Source organism: Macrotis lagotis, chromosome 7, assembly GCF_037893015.1.
Source record: "Macrotis lagotis isolate mMagLag1 chromosome 7, bilby.v1.9.chrom.fasta, whole genome shotgun sequence".
In the NCBI taxonomy this organism is placed as follows: domain Eukaryota; kingdom Metazoa; phylum Chordata; class Mammalia; order Peramelemorphia; family Peramelidae; genus Macrotis; species Macrotis lagotis.
Genome location: NC_133664.1, coordinates 38,163,423 through 38,185,587, shown reverse-complemented (window position 1 = coordinate 38,185,587; position 22,165 = coordinate 38,163,423). Strand labels below are relative to the sequence as shown.

The window sequence follows — 22,165 nt, the reverse complement described above, 5'->3', positions numbered from 1 at the left end:
GCAGCAGCATCTCACAACTAGCATCTGGGGCCAAATTTCAACTCAGCTCTTCCAGACACTATCATCCCCATTTTAGAATTGGGGAAGTGGAGGGGGAGGGGCTTATACTGACATCCATGATGATAGAACAATCAATTCAAAGATATGCAGTGAGAAATGAGAGCATACAGGAGTGTGTGTGAGAAAAATACACTAAACAAAATCTTCAGGGACTTGTCTGAGCAAAAGAAAGTTTTTATTTGCTTTTCTGGAGAGAAGGGCACACTCCAAGTCTCACAAAAGTAGGGAAGATCAAGAAGCTGCATTCAAGGAACAATCAAGAAAGATAATATGGCCTAATGAGACCCCTCCTCCTCCCTATCCTTTCTCTCTGTCAACTCATTGGTTAGTCTTCAAAATTACATTTCTACTCACAAAAATCTACCCTAGCAACAAAGAAAAGAATGAAAGGTTTTCATAAAATATTACCTCACCATCTAGATGATGAGATTCAGGATTATAACTATCTTATTGAAGTAATGTAATTTGTCTTGGAACACAAGGTCCAGGAATAGTCTACTATCCTCCCATTCAATACTTATCATCAAACAAGAGGAGGCTTATGAGCTTCTTTGTAATGCAAGGTTTTTCCATGAGAAGAGTCTACGGTTCTCTCAGTTAGTAAAAATAATTGTACCATAAGATAGGTGGCTAACTTAGAATGCAAGGTCTTTCTAGAGGTAGACTAATAGTTTGTTCTTATCTTAGTGTTTCTTAACCCTGAGAGGACTTCACTAGGAATATTAACCCTAAGAAGGTTTTATTGGGAATATTCCTCTCAGGAGAAAAGGAAGTTTTAGTTCCAAATGATGTTTAGTCAAATTTCTATGTATACCAATGTTTGGTTGAATAAACGCATACTGGGGGCAGCTAGGTGACACAGTGGATAGAGCACCAGCCCGGGAGTCAGGAGTACCTGAGCTCAAATCCAGCTTCAAACACTTAATAATGACCTAGCTGTGTGGCCTTGGGCAAACCACTTAACCCCATTGCCTTGCAAAAACTAAAAAACTAAATAAATAAACAAACAAATAAATAAATAAACAAATGCATACTTAGATTGACTTAAAACTCTCCTCACCAGGATTTATGAACCTTTTGGACTTATCCTCTATCTGGTTCCAGTGCCTATATTTCTTTTGTTGGTACAACATGAGCAATTCAAACTAATTTTTACTTAAAAATTGAGGAAGGAAAATTATCTCACTCGAAGAAATATCATATTTCTCCTTACAAGTCAAGGACAAAGGATGAGAGGCTGTGTTTGCAAAATGATGAGACACCATGTTTGCAGTGTCAACAAAATGAAGGCCCATTTGTGTTGCCCAGACCAGACTGAAAATGTACTGTATTTAGAGTCACTCATCTTCTCCCGAATCTCCTTTTCCTTATTGATTTTCAATGCTTTATTTTCCCATGGAGCTGCTGTGAGCCCCTGTCTTGGCTTAGTATCATTGATTTTGGCAAGGAGGCTGCTGAGTGAATTATTGGAAACTGTCTCCCTAAATTGAGCTGCATGACTACACCCCAACAGAGAAGTTACAATTATGGAGAGGCTTTATTGATTTCTCTTTGAATCATCATCAGCATGGTTACCACCCCCAAAAACCCCTCCATTGCCGGGAGGGTGGAAAAGAAAGGAGTTAGGGTCCGAGGAGGGGTGGTGGAAAAGTTAACTTATGCCACTGATAAGTTTTTTCTTTTTTTTAGAGATTGTTTTTATAGCACTTTCATTTTTAAGTATCTGCCTCCCCTCCCTTCCCCTTCCCTTCCCTCTTCAGAGACTTCCCTTGTACTAAAGAATAAGGGGGGAAAAAAAGAGAGAGGTGGAACACAGTTTAGCAAAACTGATATATCTAAGACTGTTTTCTAAAAATCTCAAGTTTCTTCCCCTAAGTTAGGTCAGTCTTTTCCCAAACAAAATGAATATGATCTCTAACTTACTATTCTGTAAATCCCACATGCTGACACATTTTTCTTGCTGATAATATTTTGGTCTGAACATTTAGTAAATGATCTCATAAGAACATAGGATATAGAATTAGAAAAAATCAAGGGTCTTTAATGTTTTAGGCATCCCTTTGCCATAATCTAGAAGACTAAAGTCCCCCTTCTCTGAATAATGTTTTTAAATACATAAATAACCACATAGAATTACAAAGAAAACCAATTATATTACAAATGTAGTAATCAAAATTGTTTATAAAATGTCCATGAACTGCCACTCCCCAGATTAACAACTGAAGTACTTGAATATCCTTATTTCACAGGAGGAAGAAACTAAAGTAAAAAGATTTGCCCCAAATCCCAGCGGGTCAAATTAGCAGGACCCCGATTAAAAAGTTTTGGAATCTTGAGACTGATCCAATTCAGTAGTGAAATTTACTTAAAGGATCTTTTTCCTTTCATTTTTTAACACTTGAAATCAAATTAATGAACAAGATAATTGGGATTTTGAAGAGAGATGTGCAGTTAAAGGCTTTTATTCAAAGCTTCCTCAATTTCCAAATTAGGTTCCTCTGTTTACATGAGGCAAAGGGAGGCAGTGTGATATCAATGCCAGGGAAATTGGTGGTGCCCTCATAAAGAGGAGAGTTCTTTGAAAGTGAAAAACTCACAGACTAGCCTTGGAGTTTATTTTACAAACCAGCAAAATTCACAGATTAAATTTTTTCCAGGAGAGACAATAAGCTGCTTGAGAGCTGGGTGAATAACAAAGGTCTAGGCAAGGGTGCCTGAGGGAAAGAGAGAAAAGAAACCAGTCCTAAGAGCTGGCTGGGTTTAGACTAGAGTGAGTCCAGCCATAAGGGGAGTTTAGGCCAGACTTTTATAGTCTTGCCCACATCCTGTGTAGGAAAGAGTCAGGAAAAAGTGGGCAAAGGAGGATCCTACCCCCCTCTCCATGATTGAAGTACCTATTCTGAAAGGCCTGAAGCTAGAGGAGGGGTAGAGGAATCTTGGCCAATGTACCCTTAACAATGGAAGTACATTGAACAATAGGAGGGAATTTACCTTTGATTAGGATCCACCTGCCTCAGACAGGCACAAATAACATTTTCTTAATATTAAAACCCAGACAGATATTTCTCTTTCTACAATATAACTGAAAGAGAGCTGGCCTTTTACTATGAGAAAGAGACCTGACTTTAGCTCCCAAAGTCAGGACCTCTCAGAGTCTCAGTTTTCACATTTGTAAAATAAAGGCAATAGTTCCCTGTCTCACCAGGTTGTTCGGAGGCTCAGAGCAGATGATATAAATAATGAAAGTTATCTGCAAACACTAAATCCCTATATAAATTAAACTACGAGCCATTATATAATTTAGCTCTCCCTGGTCATTTATACAATGCCAAACAACTTGCTTGTCTCATTCCCAAAGACTTTATGGGAAATTTTGGGAATCTTTCATGTGACATTGATACAGGGAATTATGGACATCAGAGATTGGCAACTTGGAAACAGATTTTTTTAATCCTTCACACTGTTAAATTTTGTAAAAATGTAAAATGTTATCTACTCCTAGGATATAAATTGACTCCTGTTGTTCCATTGTTAAATGTAAAATTTGTACTCATCTCCTCATTCCCAGCCTCCAGCTTCTGGCTTCCAGCTACCTGATCTTGGTCATCAATAGGTTAAGTTTAAGGTGGCATGACTGAAAAATGACATGTTGGACTTGGAGGGCACATACCTTGGGACAGGACGGACCAGTAAGTAGCTTGCCTATTGGAGAACACCTGGAGCCAGGTGCTAGACCATTCCCCAAGCACCACCTTTGTTCAACCCACTACATAAGTGTATTTAAGTTCAGAAGAGAAGTGCCAGCCCCCTTTTTCTCTCTTCTTCACCCTACCTTCTCCTTGCAAGGATGGCTATGTCTCTCTCTCTCTCTTTCTTAGGCCATGTGCTCCCAGCCAAGGCCCTCTGGAGAACCATGGGGTCCTATGCCATGTGGTTGGACTAAGCTAGCCCTTATAACTATCTATCCTCTCTCTCTCTCTCTCTCTCTGTCTCTCTCTCGCCACACACACACACACACACACACACACACACACACACACACACACACACACTCATGTACACTCAACACAAACTGTATCACCTCCAGGATAAATAAAATCTTCTGTTTGGATTTTTATTTTTATTGGATTTTTATTTCATAGTCAGATCTTTTCCTCCCTTCTCATTTTATTCCCCTTGAAGTACTCTGGCAATCCAGTGCTTCAGGCCTCCTTCATATGTCTCCCACATAACACTTTCCCACCCAGACTTCTGGAATGTTCACTGGTTGTCTCCATACCTGGTTCACTGTTTCTCCTAACCTCTACCCCTGGCTTGCCTGCCTTCCTTCAAGTTTCAGCTAAAATCACACCTTCTGTTAAGAAGCCTTTCCTGATCACAGTCTTCCTTAATCTGCTTCCCTCTGAGATTATCTTTACATATGCACATGTATATGCCATACATATATATGTATATATACATATATATACACACATATTGGAGTGTAAAGTTTTTAAGTAATTTTTTGCATGGTGTCCTTTATATTGGGAGTTCCAAGAGGTCAAGAATACTTTTTTATCTTTCTTTATATCCTCAGTGTTTAGCAAGGTGCCTTCCACATAGTGGGTGATTAATAGATACTAGTTGACTTGACTTTCTAGACACAGTTTTAATACATTCCAAGAAGAGAGGCTAGAAAAAGATGCTCCCCCTCCCCCCTTCCCAGGAGACACCAATGGAAAGGATTCCCAAAGTTATTCTCCTAAAAATTTAGGAGAAAGTGACCCAGTACCTTCTAAATGAATTTTCAAAGAACAAAGGAATATAACAAAAATAACAATGAAGCAAAACCAAAAATATAACCTATATTGGACCAACCTCAAAGCCTGGATGTCCAGGAACTCCAATGTAACCATGTATACCAGTTTCTCCAGACAAACCCTGCCAAGATAAACAGAAAGCAGAAACAGATGTCAGCTTGCTGAGAATGGGCACAAAAACATATATCTCTCTTTTGTTTTTAGGTTTTTGCAAGGCAAACAGGGTTAAGTGGCTTGCCCAAAAACATATATCTCTTTAGTGAACTCTTATATTCAACTCTTTACAAAATGTCCAGTATATAAGGCCAGTATGTCACAATCAACCCTAGGTTGGTAGTCACAACTATAATTCTTCTTAATGGATAATATGCTCATTCATCAAACTAGCAGTCTCAAAGCAAACAAATGAGTTTCTCTGAGGCTTTTTATTAGTCCAGTGGGACCATGGTTTACAGAATGAAGCCTCTCCCTCCTAAGAGCATTCTTGGACTGCAGAAAAAAGAAAGAAAGAGCAGTGGTGGGCTGCATTCTTTATTGATACGGAGAAAGCAGAAAGGAGGAGGAGCAGAGTGGGGAGGAGAAGGAAAAAAAGAAGAAGTCTAGGGACTTTCCATCTGGTGTTCTGAAGAACCCTGGGCTAGATTTTTTCCTACTCCTCAGTCCAAGTATCTTTCCTTCAGAGGAAGAGGAAAATCTCTAGAGATGACACTGACCCCATTTGTCATTAAATCTTAGGTAAACATGTAGTCTTCGCAACCTGGATTCCACTTCGCAACATTTGGATTCCACTCTGGCTAAATTTCAAGGGCAACCACTAGAATGAGAATTAACCTAATAGGGTCTCACAAAAAATGGCTAATGTTTAGACAGCACTTTGAAAGGCATTTTATAAATATTCCCTATTTTCCATCCATTCAACAAACCAATAATTTATGTGCTTATTATTATCTTAATTTTACAGCTGAAGAAACTGAAGTTGAGAGAAATCAAGTGAATTCCCTAAAGTCACTCAGTCATTTAAGTCCAAGACAAGATTTAAATAGGTCTTCCTGACTTCGATTCAACCACTCTTTCATCTATGCCACTTAGCTGCTCTCAACATGGGACATCTAATGTGACCTCAGTGGCTCTCTTAAGCATGACAGCAGCAGAAGGGAAAAAAATACTGTACTTTGCTATTCATCACACAGGCAATTTTTATTAACAAGTCAGTGACTATTATCTCCAGGATTCCAATGGAACTGTAATTTCATCCCTGTGAGCATTCCCTCCAGCAATATAAATAGCCATCCTCCCATGTGTAAGAGGACAGCAAAGACCAAAGATTTAGAGCTAGAAGAGACCTCAGAGGATCTGCCTTATTTTACAGATGACAAAACTAGAGCAAAGAAAAGTGAAGTGGCTTTCCCAAGATCTCACAGATAGAGACAGAGCCAGGATTTGAACCAAGGTTCAGGTGAAACCAAATCCAGGACACATTCCTTAGCACCAGGATGTCATTCTTTTCCCATTGTGTGTGACTTTCATTTGTGCCCACCCATAAGTTTGTTGCAGGGGATCTACACAATGTGTTAGGGACTTCATATGTTCAAACAACAACAAAAAAAAAAAAACCCAGGTGCTCTCTGTCTACTCAAACTTGCTATGGTTCCTTAAGGAGGCAGTAAGGAACAAGCATTTATTAAGTGCTTACTGCATGTTAGGCATTGTGCCAAGTACTTTAAAAATATTATCTCTCATGATCCTCACAACAATTCTGGGAGCTAAGCACTTTCATTATCTACATTTCACAGGTGAGAAAACTAAGGCAGACAGATTATGTGACTTGCTCAGGGCTTAAATGGCTCCTATCTGAGGCTGACTGTCTTTTGAAGTTCTCAGTAGCTGACCAAATGGTAAAGAAAGAATCAAGGCTAAGATAGATGAGAGGCTGCCATTCCAACATCAGGACCCTGGACAGCATCACAACCAAGAAAGGGCTTCTAAACAAGGCTAAGACAAGGAACTTTGACACATCAGACTCAAGTATTAGGGAGGTTGGCTCTAGTGCTGGAATTATGAACCGCATCAGGATTATGCCCCGATGCCATAGTGCTTCTCTTTTGCCCCATCTGAGGTTACAAGACTCATTTGGTTACTGGAAGCCTTCCTTATTCATCAACTTGGATGTGTGAAGGAGTCATGACCACTGCTCTCTACCCTTCATTCTCTTGTTCTTCCTGTGTGTATGCCATCCCCTCAACCTTTCCAGGCAATCTTGTCTGCTCAAAAATTGATAGAGGGAAGACCCAGAAATACTGCATGAATTTAGAGAAAAAAATATGAGGAATTTCCAGAATGAGGCTCTACAGACAAAACTTATAAGAATTCAACAAAACTACCATCCTGTCAATTTAACAAAAACACAAAAACTTACCAGCTGCTATTCAGAAACTGAAAGTATTCCATTCAAAATCTTAACCTTGAGATCATGTAAAGAATGAGGATTGCTATTCATCACACAGGCAATTTTTTTAACATATCAGTGACAGTTATCTACAGGATTCCAATAGCACTATAATTTCATCCCTGTGAACATTCTCTCCAACAATATAAATAGCCATCCTCCCAAGTGTAAAAGGACAGTAAAGACCAAAGATTTAGAGCTAGAAGAAACCTCAGAGGGCATGCCTTATTTTACAGATGGCTCAGTAATAAAGAAGGTAACTCTAGATTCCCCCAACTTCTGTCTAGGGGGTACCCTGTTAAAGAAAACACCATATTCTAAAAGATCCCAAAGGAAGAATCCTTCTAATTGTTCATAGCAACCAGTTTCTTCAAAGCTAAGCTCAGTAAGCTCTCAATCTGTTTCTTTTCTGCTCTGTTGGTGAAAAAAAATTAAGCTGAAATACAATGATCCAAGACAATTCTGAAGGACTTATGATGAAATATGTTGTCCATCTCCAGAGAAAGAACTGATGGAACCTGAATGAAGATTGATAATACTTTATACTTTGCTTTATTTTTCTGGGGTGGGGGGGTGGTCTCTTTTTTCTTTCACAATATGACTTACATGGAATTGAGTTTTGCATGACCTCACATATATAGCCTATGTCCAGCTACTTGCCTTCTGAATGAGGGGGGAAGGAAGAAAGAGAATTCTGAACTCAAAAATTTAAAAATTGTCAAAATTTTACATGTAATTAGGAAAAAATAAAATATTAATTTTTTTAAAAGAAAATTGAGTTAAAATGAGATTTTAAGACTAGGGGTTTTTCCATAAATTTTCTCTAAAGATACAAGCAATGAGTTAGCTATCACTTGTTTTCAAAAGTCAAACTTTTTTATGAGAGGAGACCATTTCTCTTACAAATTACAAAACATATTTAGTTTCTTGAAAATATGTCTTTCCCTTAAGATCCATGGGAAGCTTTCCTGTTTTATTTCCATGTTGTTCACATCCCTTTGTATCTAAGATGTCTGATATTTAAGTACCATCCTAATTGCCATCTGCATTCAGAGGGTCTAACCTCAGAGTAGCACCAAACAGAGCTCCAGAAAATCCAAAGGAACATTTGTTTGGACTTTGAAAATATATCCTCAGGATTAAAAGAAATGCCAAGGGGATTCAATCGAGCATTCAACCAAGCATCTATTAAATATTTATGATGAGCCAGGCAGAGTGTAAGTGTTAGGGATACAAAGAAAAAGCAGGAACTCTGGGCCAAAGGAGCTTTACAGTCTGTCAGGGGAGGTGTCTCTGTGTGTTTGTGTGTGTGTGTGTGCATGTGTGTGTGTGTCTGTGTGTGTCTGTGTGTGTCTGTGTGTATGTATGTTTCTAAAGTCTTATTTTAGTTTTAATTTTTAATAACTCCAAAAACTTTTTCACTTTTTAAAAAAGCATAATTTGAAAGTTTAAGTATTTAATGTCTTTCATACTTAGTTTTGTAAATTTTGAATAATAAAAAGTTATCATTTTAATTTTAACAAGATAGAACACCTTGTCACCTTCTACATTGCTTCTACATTGGACTTTCTCAGTCCAGTGGATTATGGAGAGGACTCCTCAGTCCCCTAGCTCTATTAGATTTCTTCTTGTGGAGTCCTCTCAAAACTATTATATATGCATCAAACCCTCATTCTTTAGATGATCTCAAGATTAGGATTTCAAATGGAATCCTTTCAGTTTCTGAGTAGCAGCTGGTAAAAGTTTTTGTGTTTTTGTTAAAATCTACAGGATGGTGGTTTTGTTGAATTCTTATAAGAAATATGAAATATTTTAATAATTAAATAATTAGCTTTTCAAATGTTTTTATACATTTTTATGTTTAAGCTTCCAATGTTTTTATAAGTTTTTAGCATTTACATCTCTGAAATTTATGAAATCTTAAAACTACATTAAGACTTTGGGGACACCTAAAAATATGAATATACAAACTATGTACAAAATTAATATAAGGAAGCTAGATGGTGTAATGGAAACAGTGCTGGTCCTGGAGTCAGGAAGACTTGAGTTCAAATCTGGCTGTGTGAACCTGGGCAAATCACTTAACCCAGGTTGCCTCACTTTCCTCAGCTGTGGAGAAGGAAATAGCTAATCACTCCAGTATCTTTGCCAAGAAAGCCCCACAATGGGGTCATGAAGAGTCTGACATGACTGAACAATTGATCCACAAAAATTCTATTTGCTCTAAAGAGTTCTGCTATCACTTTGTAGGAACACAGTGGGACCCAGCATGCCTTCACTCCCAGGCTTGTAGCCCCAGTGGGGTGAATCTGTCTCTCCTTTCCCCCAGGACACCCTCTCTTCACATTTCCTAAACCTGTAGAGAACTCATCTGAAGACCTGAAATGCCACTGATGTAGGGAGTGATTCACAGCGAATATCAGCTGCCATCACAGGCAGCTTCATCCTTTGCCTTGACATACTCTCCAGCCTCTGTAATAACTCTCCTCTTAAAACAGTCCATCACAAACCAACCCCTGAGAGCCAGCTTTCCAATAGGAACGTCCCACACTGAAATTCTCTTCCAGCCCAGAAAGTAATTAACTACTGTAAATATCAAGGATTTCTCTTCACTTCAGGGCATAACTGTCACCTCTTCAAGTCAATGCCACAGATTCATTGAGGGAACAAAGTTATTAGGGATCTCCAAGTTCAACTAGTTCAACCCCTGAATAAATCATGAGGCTCCTGTAGACAATTCCCTCACCAAGCCTCTACACCTTAATTGACAGGGAACTCATTATTGCCTGCCACAGCCTCTTCTATTTTAAGACAGCTCTAATACTTTGGAAATTTTCCCTTCTATGGATTTTCCCTGTAGCATTCACCCATTAGTTCTAGCCAGTTCCTAACCCACCTAATCATTCTCATTGCTCAAGAGACAGAAGGCACTGGAGAGAACTGACCTTGAAATCAGAAGGACCTGAGCCCCTCCTCTGACACCCACTGTTGGTGGGGCCCTGGACAAGTCACTTAACTTGTCTTGGCCCTCTAAACAAAGAGGAAGTGCCTACATGAACTGGGAGCACTCCCTCAACTAGGAATTCCCTATACCAATGAAAGCAGAGGTCTAAAATCTGATCCTAAGGAAGGTGTTAGAATTGAGTGGCCATTTTAAAGTTCCTTTTAAAGGCAGCTGAGAGCACCATAGTGCATAGAACCTGAAAGAGTCAAGTTCAAATCTGGTCTCAGATACTGGGCAAGTCATCAAACCTTTTGCACCTCTGTTTCCTTAACTGTAAAATTAGGTTAATAATAAGACCTGTTTCTCAGGGTGGTTATGAGAACCAATGTCTTACATATAAAAGGAGTTTACTAAATGAAAAATTCTTAAAAAAAAATATAAACCTCCCCATATTTCCTCTATGGAAAATTTCCTCTATGAACAAACCCAAATTATCTTCATGAAACTGAAAGAAAAGTCAAATCATGGTATCCCTGAAAAAACATGAGATACCACTTCCTATTGACTTTATTGACTTTTTTCTTTTTTTGATTTTTGCAAGGCAGTGGGGTTAAGTGACTTGCCCAAGGTAACAAGGTTAAGTACCTGAGGCAAGATATGAATTCAGATTCTCCTAAGTCCCCGATGCTCTATCCACTTTGCCACCTAGCCACCCCTCCTATTGAATTTAGAGTTAAATGGTCACACACAAGAGAACAACATAAAAACATCTTTGGGCAAGGAGTAGCCTCCCTCATTTGGAAAGCACTAACCTCCGATCCAGGTAAGCCCTTTCTGCCTCTTGGCCCCTGAGGAAGAATAAAAAAAGAACAAGTTCAATCAAGTAAAGGATTGATAGTATAAGAGAATCATGAAAACAGTTGAGTCTCAGAGACTCAAGCAAAAATTATACCTACATTAGAACCTCGGCTTCCAGGAATACCTTGCTCACCACGAAACCCAGGTTTTCCCTGAAAAAAAGAAAAGATAAATTTGGATGCATTCAGATCTTCTTTTTTTCCCTATCTTCTTAACATTCTTATTTAAAAAGTTGAGTACCAAAAAAAAAGTTGAGTTCCATATTTTGTCCTTCCTTCCCCACCCCCTTCCCCTTATTAATGTTTTCTTGGTGGTTCTCTCCAATTACTTGACAGTCAAATGCAGTATTTTCAGAGTATTTCCAGGAAATCCTGCAGGAGAAGGAGCATGAGATTCAGTCTGAAAATATATGTGCAAATATTGGCTTTGTCCCCTGACTACCTCTGTGACTTGAGATGATTCATTTGAACTCCCTGGTCCTCAGTTTCTTCATAAGCAAAATAAAGGGCACTGAACCTATGGTTTCTCCACACTCCATCTAGATGGGGGGGTCTTAGGGTCTTTCTGTAAAGGCTTAATTCCATTAAAGGTTTTATTGGAGTTATTACACAGGAGTACTATGATCACATACCCTTTTCATTATTCGTGTTCAGAATCAGAGACATCTCTGGCCCCCCAGATTCTAAATCTGTAAAATGAGGAAGTCGAGTTTGAAGGGAGATGTGAGATGTGGCAAGGTCAGGTGGCAAGAATGCTGAACTCTGCATCTGAAATACTTGATGGTCTTATATTCCACTCCTAATGCTTACTGGCTATGTGTCTATAGCCACACCAAGATCTCATTTGATACTCATTACAACCCTGGGAGGGGTAGGTGTTATTATTATTACCATTTTGCAGTGGAGAAAAGTGAGTCAAACAGAGATTGAAAGATTTGCCTAAGGTCACACTGATAGTAAGAGTCTAAAGCTGGATTTGAATTCAGGTCCAGATCCGTGCTCTATCCATTACACCACAGCTGCCTCTAAAGATTCAACCTATACAGGGCTGCTAGGTGGCACAGTGGATAAAGCACCGGCCCTGGAGTCAGGAGTACCTGGGTTCAAATCCGTTCTCAGACACTTAATAATTGCCTAGCTGTGTGGCCTTGGGCAAGCCACTTAACCCCATTTGCCTTGCAAAAAACCTAAAAAAAAAAGATTCAATCTATGTGCCAGTACCTATGGAAAATCTTTCCTGAACTAATTGCTGGCACTCGTATCCTTCTCAAATTGTAATTATGAATTTTTCCTGTTTGAATGCTATACCCTCTCCCCTTCCTCATCATCCAACATAAAATGGAAGTTCCTTGTGAGCAAGCAAGATTTCATTTTTTTTTGTCTTTTCCTTCCCCAGGACAGTACCCAGACCCAGTAATTAATGTATGCCTGTTGGATTGAACTGAATTGAATTGAATTTGTAGTCTGCTCATGAGGTCAAATGACCTAAGGTATATATAAAGCACTTTACAGGCTCTAGAATTCCGTAGAAATGGGAGCTGTTGATAAAGATGATAACAGCTTGAGGTTTCAACCAGGTGATCTCAACCTATTCTTCTTGGAGGCACAAATGGGAATCTAAGATTATCCTGAAGATAAGCTGCCCGTTACTGAGGTTTTCCCAAGGTGAGTGGAGATCCACCCCAGAACCTGGGGTTAGTCAATCCTAGTCAAGTTAGATGACATTTAAGAAACATGACCTGGACTGAAGAAGGCAGTGGATTATAGATGATGATTTGGAGGATGACTACCGGCTCACAAGAGGGAGGTTGTGAGGCAGCTTCCACAGGAAGCAGCAGCTTCTAATGTTCAGCTCTGGCCTTAAGCAAATACTCCATGTACCATTGATGTGAAACAGGTATCAGGGAGGGAAGGCAGTTGTGTTTGCCATTTAGTTGATACAGGGAGCTTCGGTGAAGGAACTTCCTTTGACAGTGCAGCTGGGCACTTGCCCTGAAATGGGTAATCATCTTAGAGGTGGTAGAGTCTGCACTTGGAGTCAAGGGGCGTGGGGCAGCGAAGAGGCACAGTGTATACAGCAGGTTCCCTGAAGTCAGGAGGACCTGAGTTCAAATCCATTCTCAGATAACTGACACTTACTAGCTGTGTGATCTTGGGCAGCACCAAAGAGAGAGAGAGAGAGAGAGAGAGAGAGAGAGAGAGAGAGAGAGAGAGAGAGAGAGAGAATGGGTTTAAATCCCATCTGAGTGACCCATGGCATATTTCCTAACCTCTCAGAGCCTCAGTTTCCTTATATGTAAAAATGGGGAGAGGAAAAATTCAATGACCTCTAAACATAGGATCCTATGACAATTACCTAGGTGCACAGAGAGGTTAAGTGAATCGCCCAGAATCACACAGTCAGTGTGAGACAGCATTTTAACCTTGGAAACATATTTCCTATGAACATGGGGAAATTTATATTGTCCTTTTTTCCCCCCCCAAAGAATTTAATTTAAATAGAAAACAAACTTACTACCTTGGAATAAGGGTCCTTTTATTCAGCTCCTATTTGTTGAGGAGAATTAAGGATTAGACTTCTGGTTCCACTGATATAGAGGATTCCCAGGTAAGGAAATGCCCTCCCTCAATGCAGGCCAGAATCTCCTTCACATTTATAAAGTCTTACAGAGTTGCCTAGAGCCCTGAGAAATTACAGGCTTAGTCCAGAATCACATAATCAGCATGTGTCAAAGGCAGGACTTGAACATCAATTGTTCAATTCAGTTTAAAAGAAAAGGTATACATTTATTGCCTCAGTGGGGCTGGCAAGGTGCCAAGTATTATAGTATCTACTAAACTAATATGATGTGACTATTCCTCAGGGGCTTACCAACTAAGTATCTGATATTTATAGTTACCATTTACTGGGAGACCTTGAGCAAAGGTAAATAAAATGGTCAAAGGAGCATCATGATCTTTAGGCTGATGCTGGAACTCCCCTAGGAATTGTAAGAATGTGGTTATCATGAGTAATGGAGGGCATAATCTATATATCTCTTGAGAAAGGCCTCTGACTTTGCCCCTGTGTTTCCTCAACACAGAAGCCCCGATACCAATTCATAAATCCATAAGTCAAAAAACAATGGACAACTACTACCATATTGGTCTACATGTAGGCTGCCCTTAAATAAAAGCCATAGCTTTCTTTTCATCCAGTGAAAGTAAGATCTCTTTGAAAAGGGGGGGAGAGAGAAAGAACTGAACTGATCAAAGGATACTATTTTTTTACTTTATTTTTTGTGGGAATTTTTTTTTTGGTTTGCATTTTCTTTCACAAAATGATCAATTTGGAAATATGTTCTGCATATTTACATATAACCTATATCAAATTGTTGATGTCTCACAGAGAGGGAGGGAGGGAAGGAAGAAGAGAATCTGGAACTCAAAACCTTTAAAAAGAAAAGTTTAAAATTATCTTTTACATGAAACTGGAAAAAATATTTTTCAAAAGAAAAAGAAAGTGGGGGTGGGGTGGAGAAAGTCTAGGAAAACACTGAAAATTGTACCACTTATAAAGAATACTTGGAATTTGTTCACGCTGGAGTTAGGCAAAAAAAAATATTTGGAGTTTCTGTTTTCTTGGCAGCTGTACCTGTTTTTGACTTTAAATTCTGAAGTTACCACAGAGTTCCAAGTCACTTGGAACAGCTAAATTTGTGATTTCTGTGGCAAAAACCATAGGACCATATACTCCCTTAGAGAGTATCTAGTAAAACCAAGTCATTGGAATAACTTTCCTTAGGTCATACGGTTAATTAGTGTCAGTCCTAGGATGAAAACAGAATCCTTCCTTTTCTTTGGTCGGGTCAATAGACTTAGCAATCACAATTTCCCCTAGCACTGTAGATTTTTCTAGAGAAACATTTTTCAAATGGGATTTTTCTTAGGATCTGGAAGCTTGAGCGCCAATTTCTTATTAACCACAATGACAGATAAGAAATCAACATTTCAGAACTGGAAAGAATTTGGAAGCAAATAATCATTCACAGAATTCCAAAATGTTCAAGCTGTAAGGGATCTTAGCAGCCTACTCCAATTCCTCATTTACAGATGAGACAATTGAGGCCCAGGAAGCTTGAGTGACTTGCCCAGAATCACACAGCGTATGAGGTTTCAGACCTCATATGTCTTCTGATTCCAAGCCCAGAGAACTTCCCCCTACATCTTTTTAATCAATGATATTTTCTAAGTCAACATTTAAATTCTAGCTAGCTCTATAGGGAACCAAGAGAACATATGTAGCCAGGTGACACCACAGTGCACACAGTCCTGGGCCGAAGTCAGGAAGATCATCTTCCTGAACCCAAATCCAACCTCAGACATTTATTGTTGTGTGACTCCAGGCAAGTCACTTCACCCTGCTTGTCTCCATTTCTTCATCTATAAAATGAACTAGAGAAGGAAATGGCAAACTCCTCCAGTATCTTTCCTGAGAAAGCCCCAAATAGGATCATGAAGGGAAGAACAAAACTGAAAATAACTAAACAAGAATTGTCTCTTTAATAAATTTAATTTAAAAATAAACTTAATAAATCTATGAGTCATCATTTAAATTCTGGCACCTTGGTACTAGGTTTATAAAGAACTAAGAGTAGTAAATGACAAGTTAACATACTTTTATTTTTTTCTATTTTTCTGTCCTCTAAAATTATGAGTACCTGACCTAAATTAGTTATTAAGCTCCAAAAGAAGAAAAGTACCTAAGAAAGAAAGGAAAAGACATTTGAAAGTTTCTGATATTACCCAGAAGGGAAGCAAATCTTTTATAGCATGAGGGATCTTTTATTTCTGTACAATTCCCCTAAATTACAGAATTCCAGAACAGAGAAGAAGTTTTATCAGCATTTCTCATCCAGCCCTCTTATTTTGCAGGGGAGGTAACTGAAGCCTGGGAAAGTGGAGTAACTTGGTCACAAAAATACTTAGTCTTGGGGCAAGGGCTTCTGACTTTGAGTCCATTGTCCTCTCTACCATATCACAATGTCTCAAGAGAAGAAAACTAATAGTGCTAGTGGTAGTGGATAGTAGAAGTAGTGGTGGTGGGTGGTAGTGGTGGTGGTGGTGGTGGTGGTGGTAGTAGTAGTAGTAGTAGTAGTAGTAGTAGTAGTAGTAGTAGTAGTAACTAGCACTTATAGAGTGCTTTTAAGGTTTGGAAAGCACTTTTCATATATTTTCTCTCAGCTTCATTTTCTCTCCAGTTTTCCTTCTTTCTGTTCTGTGTTTGAGGACCATAGTATCTTACCTGGTCTCAACAGAGAGAGAAATTAGCATTCTTTGCTCCTGGCTAAAGCATACCTGAAATAAGGGACCTATAAAGCATAATCCTCAACCACCACTGGGAAACCACAGAGGTAGACTGCTTCATACTGGGCAAGATACCTTAAGGTTCAATGACCAATATACTAGAAACTATTTTAATTAATTATTCTTGCTAATTAGGTATTACACTTGCTTATTACAATCTTTGAAGGACTTCAAATTTTGACACCCTGGGACAAGTCCTGATTGTCCTGCCCTCGTGGTGGATCTGATATGAGAATTCTCTTGTTCTCTGTTCATAGTGAATTCTAGGTCAAATAGAATTCCCTTTGCCCCAGTGCCCCGTAAGATACACAACCAGACTTTACCTGGCGGCCTTGTTTTCCTTTTTCTCCCCGAGGTCCCCAGATATGATTATCAATGCCAGGCTCTCCCTAAGGAGACAAAAGTTTTGTTACTACAAGTGAATGGAAAAAAGCATGAATTAATGTGTGAAACCTAAGTTAACCAGAGTGATCAAGCTTGACTGGAGCACTGACAAGGAATGGGAATTCTGAAGAAATATACTTTATTTCCCTTAAGAGCCCTGTTTATCCAAAAGAGGACTTACACTTTCAAAATTCAGTTATGATGCAATGTCTATAGAAAGCTAAATAATAGCTAACATTCTTGGATCTCTACCCTTGGCAGACAGAAAAGGTCCTGGAATCAAAATCATAGAAATGAGTCAACCATCACTCACAGGATCTCCTCGCAGACCAGGACGTCCTGGTTCGCCAGATTCTCCTGGGGGGCCCTTCAAGCCCTTGAAACACAATGAGAGAATAAGAAATCAGACATTCGTTTATATTTTGTCACCCTTTAGTGTATTATGAAAACAGTAAATGGGAATTAAGCAAAAAGGAGGCCCAACCTTGACAAAGCAAGAAGAAAATAGCTACAAATTCAAGGAGTACTCTTATTCCAAAGTTGATGGGTAGCAAGCTACAGTTGACAAGTACCACGAGGAGAAAAATGTATTTTATATTCATTTTTGCTATTGATAAATGACTGTGACAGAAGGCAAATTGTTCCTTTAAACATGTGATCCTATAAAGATATCATCTATTTCTCTCTCCCCAAGGGTGAATAGGAGGAAAATCTTCCATCAACCTCCCTTTTACATTCTTAGCTTATACTGTAGCTTTAGCCCTGCTCAATTAGAGAACTGATGCACCAGGAGCAATTGCAGAGATTGCAGAAACCCTCATAGTTCCTTGTCTTCCTCAACCCACATGACCTCTATCTCCTCTCTATTTCAGTCATTCACTTTGTCCTATCTTAGAATTCAGCATCATTTTAAATAACCACTTTCAAGACCTTGAACTCTGAAATTCCTCTCTCTGATTAAAGCCTCCTGCTCTTTCATATTCCCATTTTATCACTCATCCCAAATCTGTTCTTTGCCCTCCTAGTGACCCTCTAAAGTCCCTTAATCCTCCAGTCTAACAACCCTAGTTTGACTTCACTTTACTTCATATGGTCCGAAATTTTAGCTATGAGAATTTTGACAAAGAATTATATGAATTTTGAAAAGAAAGAGATTATTTTCATCAAAGTGGGGGCAGAGAAGAGGGAGGAAAGCTTCATGGAGTAAGTAGTTAATGAACTGACTCTTGAAGAGATAGAAGTAGCCAGAGGGGAGAAGGGAGAGGATTCATTTCAGATATTGGGATGGCATGAGCAAAGGCACATAGATGGGAGAAAGTAATAGAAGAACTGTGGACAGAAAATAGTCTGATCTAGAAAAGGGAATATATGGAGTGGAGAAAAATAACATCAAATTGGATATGTGCATTTGGTGTCAAATAAGAGAGGATTGTGAAGGTTATAGGATCAAGACTTAGTACTTTATTTGGTAGGCAGCAGGAATGCAGGAGGAGTTAAGAATAAAGAAATATTTCTCTACCAGTCCTGTTAGGAGGAAAGTGGTAGCACCAGGGGCAGCAGCAGTATGATGGAAGCTGAGAATAGCTGGCTATATTTTGCTACTGAGTCAGTAAAAAGTACCAAACTTATCAATCAGATTAGAAGTCTGTCTTGTAGGGGCGGCTAGGTGGTGTAGTGGATAAAGCACTGGCCCTGGAGTCAGGAGTACCTGAGTTCAAATCTGATCTCAGACACTTAATAATGACCTAGCTGTGTGGCCTTGGGCAAGCCACTTAACCCCATTTGCTTTGCAAAAACCTAAAAGAAGTCTGTCTTGTGAAAGCGAAGAGGGCAGACTGACCGAGGAGCAAGAGATGTTCCCAACCTTGGGAAATTTGACCTTCACATTTAAGCTGATTCCCAAAAGTGAGTGTAAGTTTCAGGTGAGCCTCTAGGATATAAGAAGCATGTGAGTGGATGAATTAATGAATGAATGAAAAACATCTATTAGCCCCTTTCTTCTTTCTGTACCTTGCCTTAAAAATTGTATCTACTAACATTATTTTAATTATCCTCTCTATACATAGGACTACCACATTTATATCTCAATGGAACACTACCTCAGTGTTCCTGGCTTCTATTTCCAGCTATCTACTGACCAGCTATACCTGCATATTAGCAATTCAATTCAATAATTCATTGTGATCTAAGTGCTAAACATCACTATACAAGTAGAAAAGCAAGATTTTTCCTGTTCTCAAGAAGCTTACATTTTAATAAGAGAGAATATATAGGAAAATTAGTCTAGTTCACTGTTTTTATTTAAAATGCATTTTATTTTTTATTATTCATTTCATATGCTATGTGATAAAATCATAATTATGTTATAGTCATATATGTTATTATATAACTATCATAATATATAAATATATTACTTTTTATTATTACTATGTATCCTATTTATTTTGAAATTGATATTGTGTCATGAGAGCTTTGTACACTTTTCCAAGATCAGAATATCTACATAATTAAGTTTTCCAGATCTACTTTTATTTCACAAACTAAATTCTTCCTAAGCATTCCTTAACCTTCTGGTCAATCCATTTCACATCAACTATTCTACTGGATTTTGACTCCACAAAACAACATGGCTCCTGGTGGTCTTCCTTCCCTTTCTCAAGAACTCCCACTTTTTGACTTCTTTTGGTCTGTTATCTTCCCACGTTAGGTTATAAGCTCTGTAAGGGCAAGGACTATCTCTTTTTCTTATCTGTAGCCCCAGCAATTAGCACAGTAGGTACCGGGTAAATAAATACCGAACTGAATTGAATTGGTGCAATTGTGTGTTAGTCAGAATGTACAAAGATGTGTACCACAAGTTCTTAGACAAATACAGGCAACTCAGAAAATTTCCAAAAAGAAACTAAGCAATACATTTTCCTTTAGTAATGAAGTTCAATTATGACTAGTCTGTTACTTAAATACTTGGATTTCAGAATTAAGTTCAATGCTATAAACTTAGTGAAGATTGCTTTTACACATCTATGCCAGTTGTACTACTCCACTGTCTAGATCTTCCAAAAAGAAGCTTCCCTAGGAGTAACATTACCTCAGGATAGTACTCCAAAGGGTAACAGAAGAGGAAGGGAGTATGTACGCAGGGCGCGGTGGCTGTATGGGTCCCTTGATGTTTATGGCAGTGCTTGATACTATTCCCATATGGAAACAGATTTGGTATTCCAGAAAGAACTGAATCTGGAATAAGAAAACCTTTCAGAGAGAGCTTTGGATGCATTTCTGATGGAACAGAGTTATAGTTTCTGCTCTATACCCTAAGGATATGATTTGCAAATACTTGATGTGATATAGATATCATCCTTCTCTAAGATTTGGTAGCAGTAACAGAACAAATTCAAAACTTATAGGTAGTGACCACCATCTCATAAGACTTCATCACCACGACTTCATAGCCCTATACTTGCTGGAACCCACTATACTATCTGTTAAAGAACAGCAGGAGCCCATATTGTCCTCTCTTTTCTGATATGAATTATCTTTTAGGACATAATCTCATATCTTGATAATATATCAGATTCAAATAGCCTATGTGATAGGAAGGTTGAAAAGGACCTTCCTCAAATAGGAAATCTCTCCTAGAGAGCTCTAGTCAGATAAGGTAGAATTCCTATTGGACTATGGATAGTGGGATCATGCTGAGACTGTGACAATGAAGAATGCTCATTGGCAACTTCTAGTGAAGAATTCAACCAGTTGACAGGCTGGGCTGGGAATATTGATGAGGCCCTTTTAGAAGGGCCTAAGGGAGAACTTAAATGATTGTTTATGTTGGCATTCTCATACCTAGAGATTTGGCCATGTTGGCATACATCTCCACATGACTAAATGACCATCTGGATGGCAGGAAGAGTGGGATCAGGACCAGAGATATATTGAGTCCCTGATAAACCAACAGAATTCTGAACTCATGCAGTTATGGAGATCATGGCTCCAAAATATGATAACCATTCTAGATTCACTATAACCTGTGCCTCTTTTGTGGTTTTTATAACCACTGAGCACAGAAGAATCTTTGAATTTAGACTACTGGCCTATATGAGAAATCCCTAAAGAAGGCAGGAGAATTCAGGAAGAGACTAGTCAGAAGACCAGCATTACTAGGAACCATTCAAGGCTCACCAGAGACAATGCTTCCAATGCCAGGGGCCTGGTCACCTTGCCTGGTGGCAAAATTAAAAAGCCCATGAAGGCATGAGACCAACAGTAGGGGTTAAGTAAGTCCTAGAGGAATAACAAAGTTTTCTCTCAAGATTACACTAGAGGGAATGTTTTCCTGGAACCAGAGGAAATGAGGTGGGTCACAATTTCATACTGATTCTAGGATCTCAGAAATCATATTATCCACAATATCCTGGTGAACAGTTATGTGCAACTCCATAGTAATAGCATTCTGGAACATGTGGTTATAACAGAAGGGAGATCTTTGGAAGAAGACTTATCTTGGCAGGAAAAATCCACTGATGTGTCAAAGGGATCACACTAAAGTCAGATAAATTTCAGACGACCACAAGGCCTCCACAGGAATAGTGTTCAGGCTATGTGGCTCCGCTGCTTTTAGTAAAATTTAGGTCAATATGCTCTCCCTCACACCAGCCCAGAGAACTTCAATCCTACTCAAGGCTTCACTACAATGTGTAGAGCCTAGAGTCTAGGTCATTCAGGGAGAAGAGAGTGAAAAGAAAAATACAAAAGTTTGTTTAATTTCAAGCCTCTGATATGATGCTATAGTAGGAAAAATTCAAAATACAAGAATGAGAAGCCTTCCCTCCTAGATATTTGTAATGGCTTCCTTCAAGAGAAGAAGATACATAGTTATTCCCAGGATTATTTTGAGTATTTAATGTAAGAGGATTGATATATACAGGGAAAATTGTTTCTGTATGAACTCACTGATGCTAGAGAAGGGAATCAATGAGCAATGGGCAGATGTTAACAAACAAGTGGCCCACTCTTCCACACACAACAGCAGATGGAGGAAGAACCACGTCCTTCCTTGTAAACTAGTTCTCACAGGAGAAGTGTTAGGTAGCCAAATAACACATTCTTCTCAGGAAAGGATAGAGGAGTGGGTTAGCAAAAAAAGTCATCAGCACCATGGTTATCAACTATTGTGAAGCTAAGAATAACTATTTCATCACTTGGCACTGTGGACAGTACCAGAGTGTATTACTATATAGTATCATGCTGTCATTGCAGTAGTATTTGGAGGCAGCCTTGACAGACAGTGAGAGACCAATGTGATTAGAACAAGTAAAATTAATAGACTGGTCAA

The 22,165-nt window shown here is 38.8% G+C and overlaps 1 protein-coding gene across 1 annotated transcript in view; it reads right to left on the bottom strand.

Moving 5' to 3' along the window:
* Positions 1–22,165, bottom strand: part of LOC141494023 (collagen alpha-4(VI) chain-like) — a gene marked incomplete at its 5' end in the record, with an annotated part of 103,895 nt that overhangs the window by 43,740 nt on the left and 37,990 nt on the right. Inside the window, 8 exons of the mRNA XM_074195212.1 lie at positions 4,918–4,980; positions 11,062–11,097; positions 11,206–11,259; positions 16,776–16,841; positions 17,150–17,212; positions 19,925–20,070; positions 20,677–20,773; positions 21,013–21,114. Of these exons, the coding sequence (XP_074051313.1) occupies positions 4,918–4,980; positions 11,062–11,097; positions 11,206–11,259; positions 16,776–16,841; positions 17,150–17,212; positions 19,925–20,070; positions 20,677–20,773; positions 21,013–21,114 (627 nt within the window). The remainder of the gene's footprint in view (positions 1–4,917; positions 4,981–11,061; positions 11,098–11,205; positions 11,260–16,775; positions 16,842–17,149; positions 17,213–19,924; positions 20,071–20,676; positions 20,774–21,012; positions 21,115–22,165) is intronic.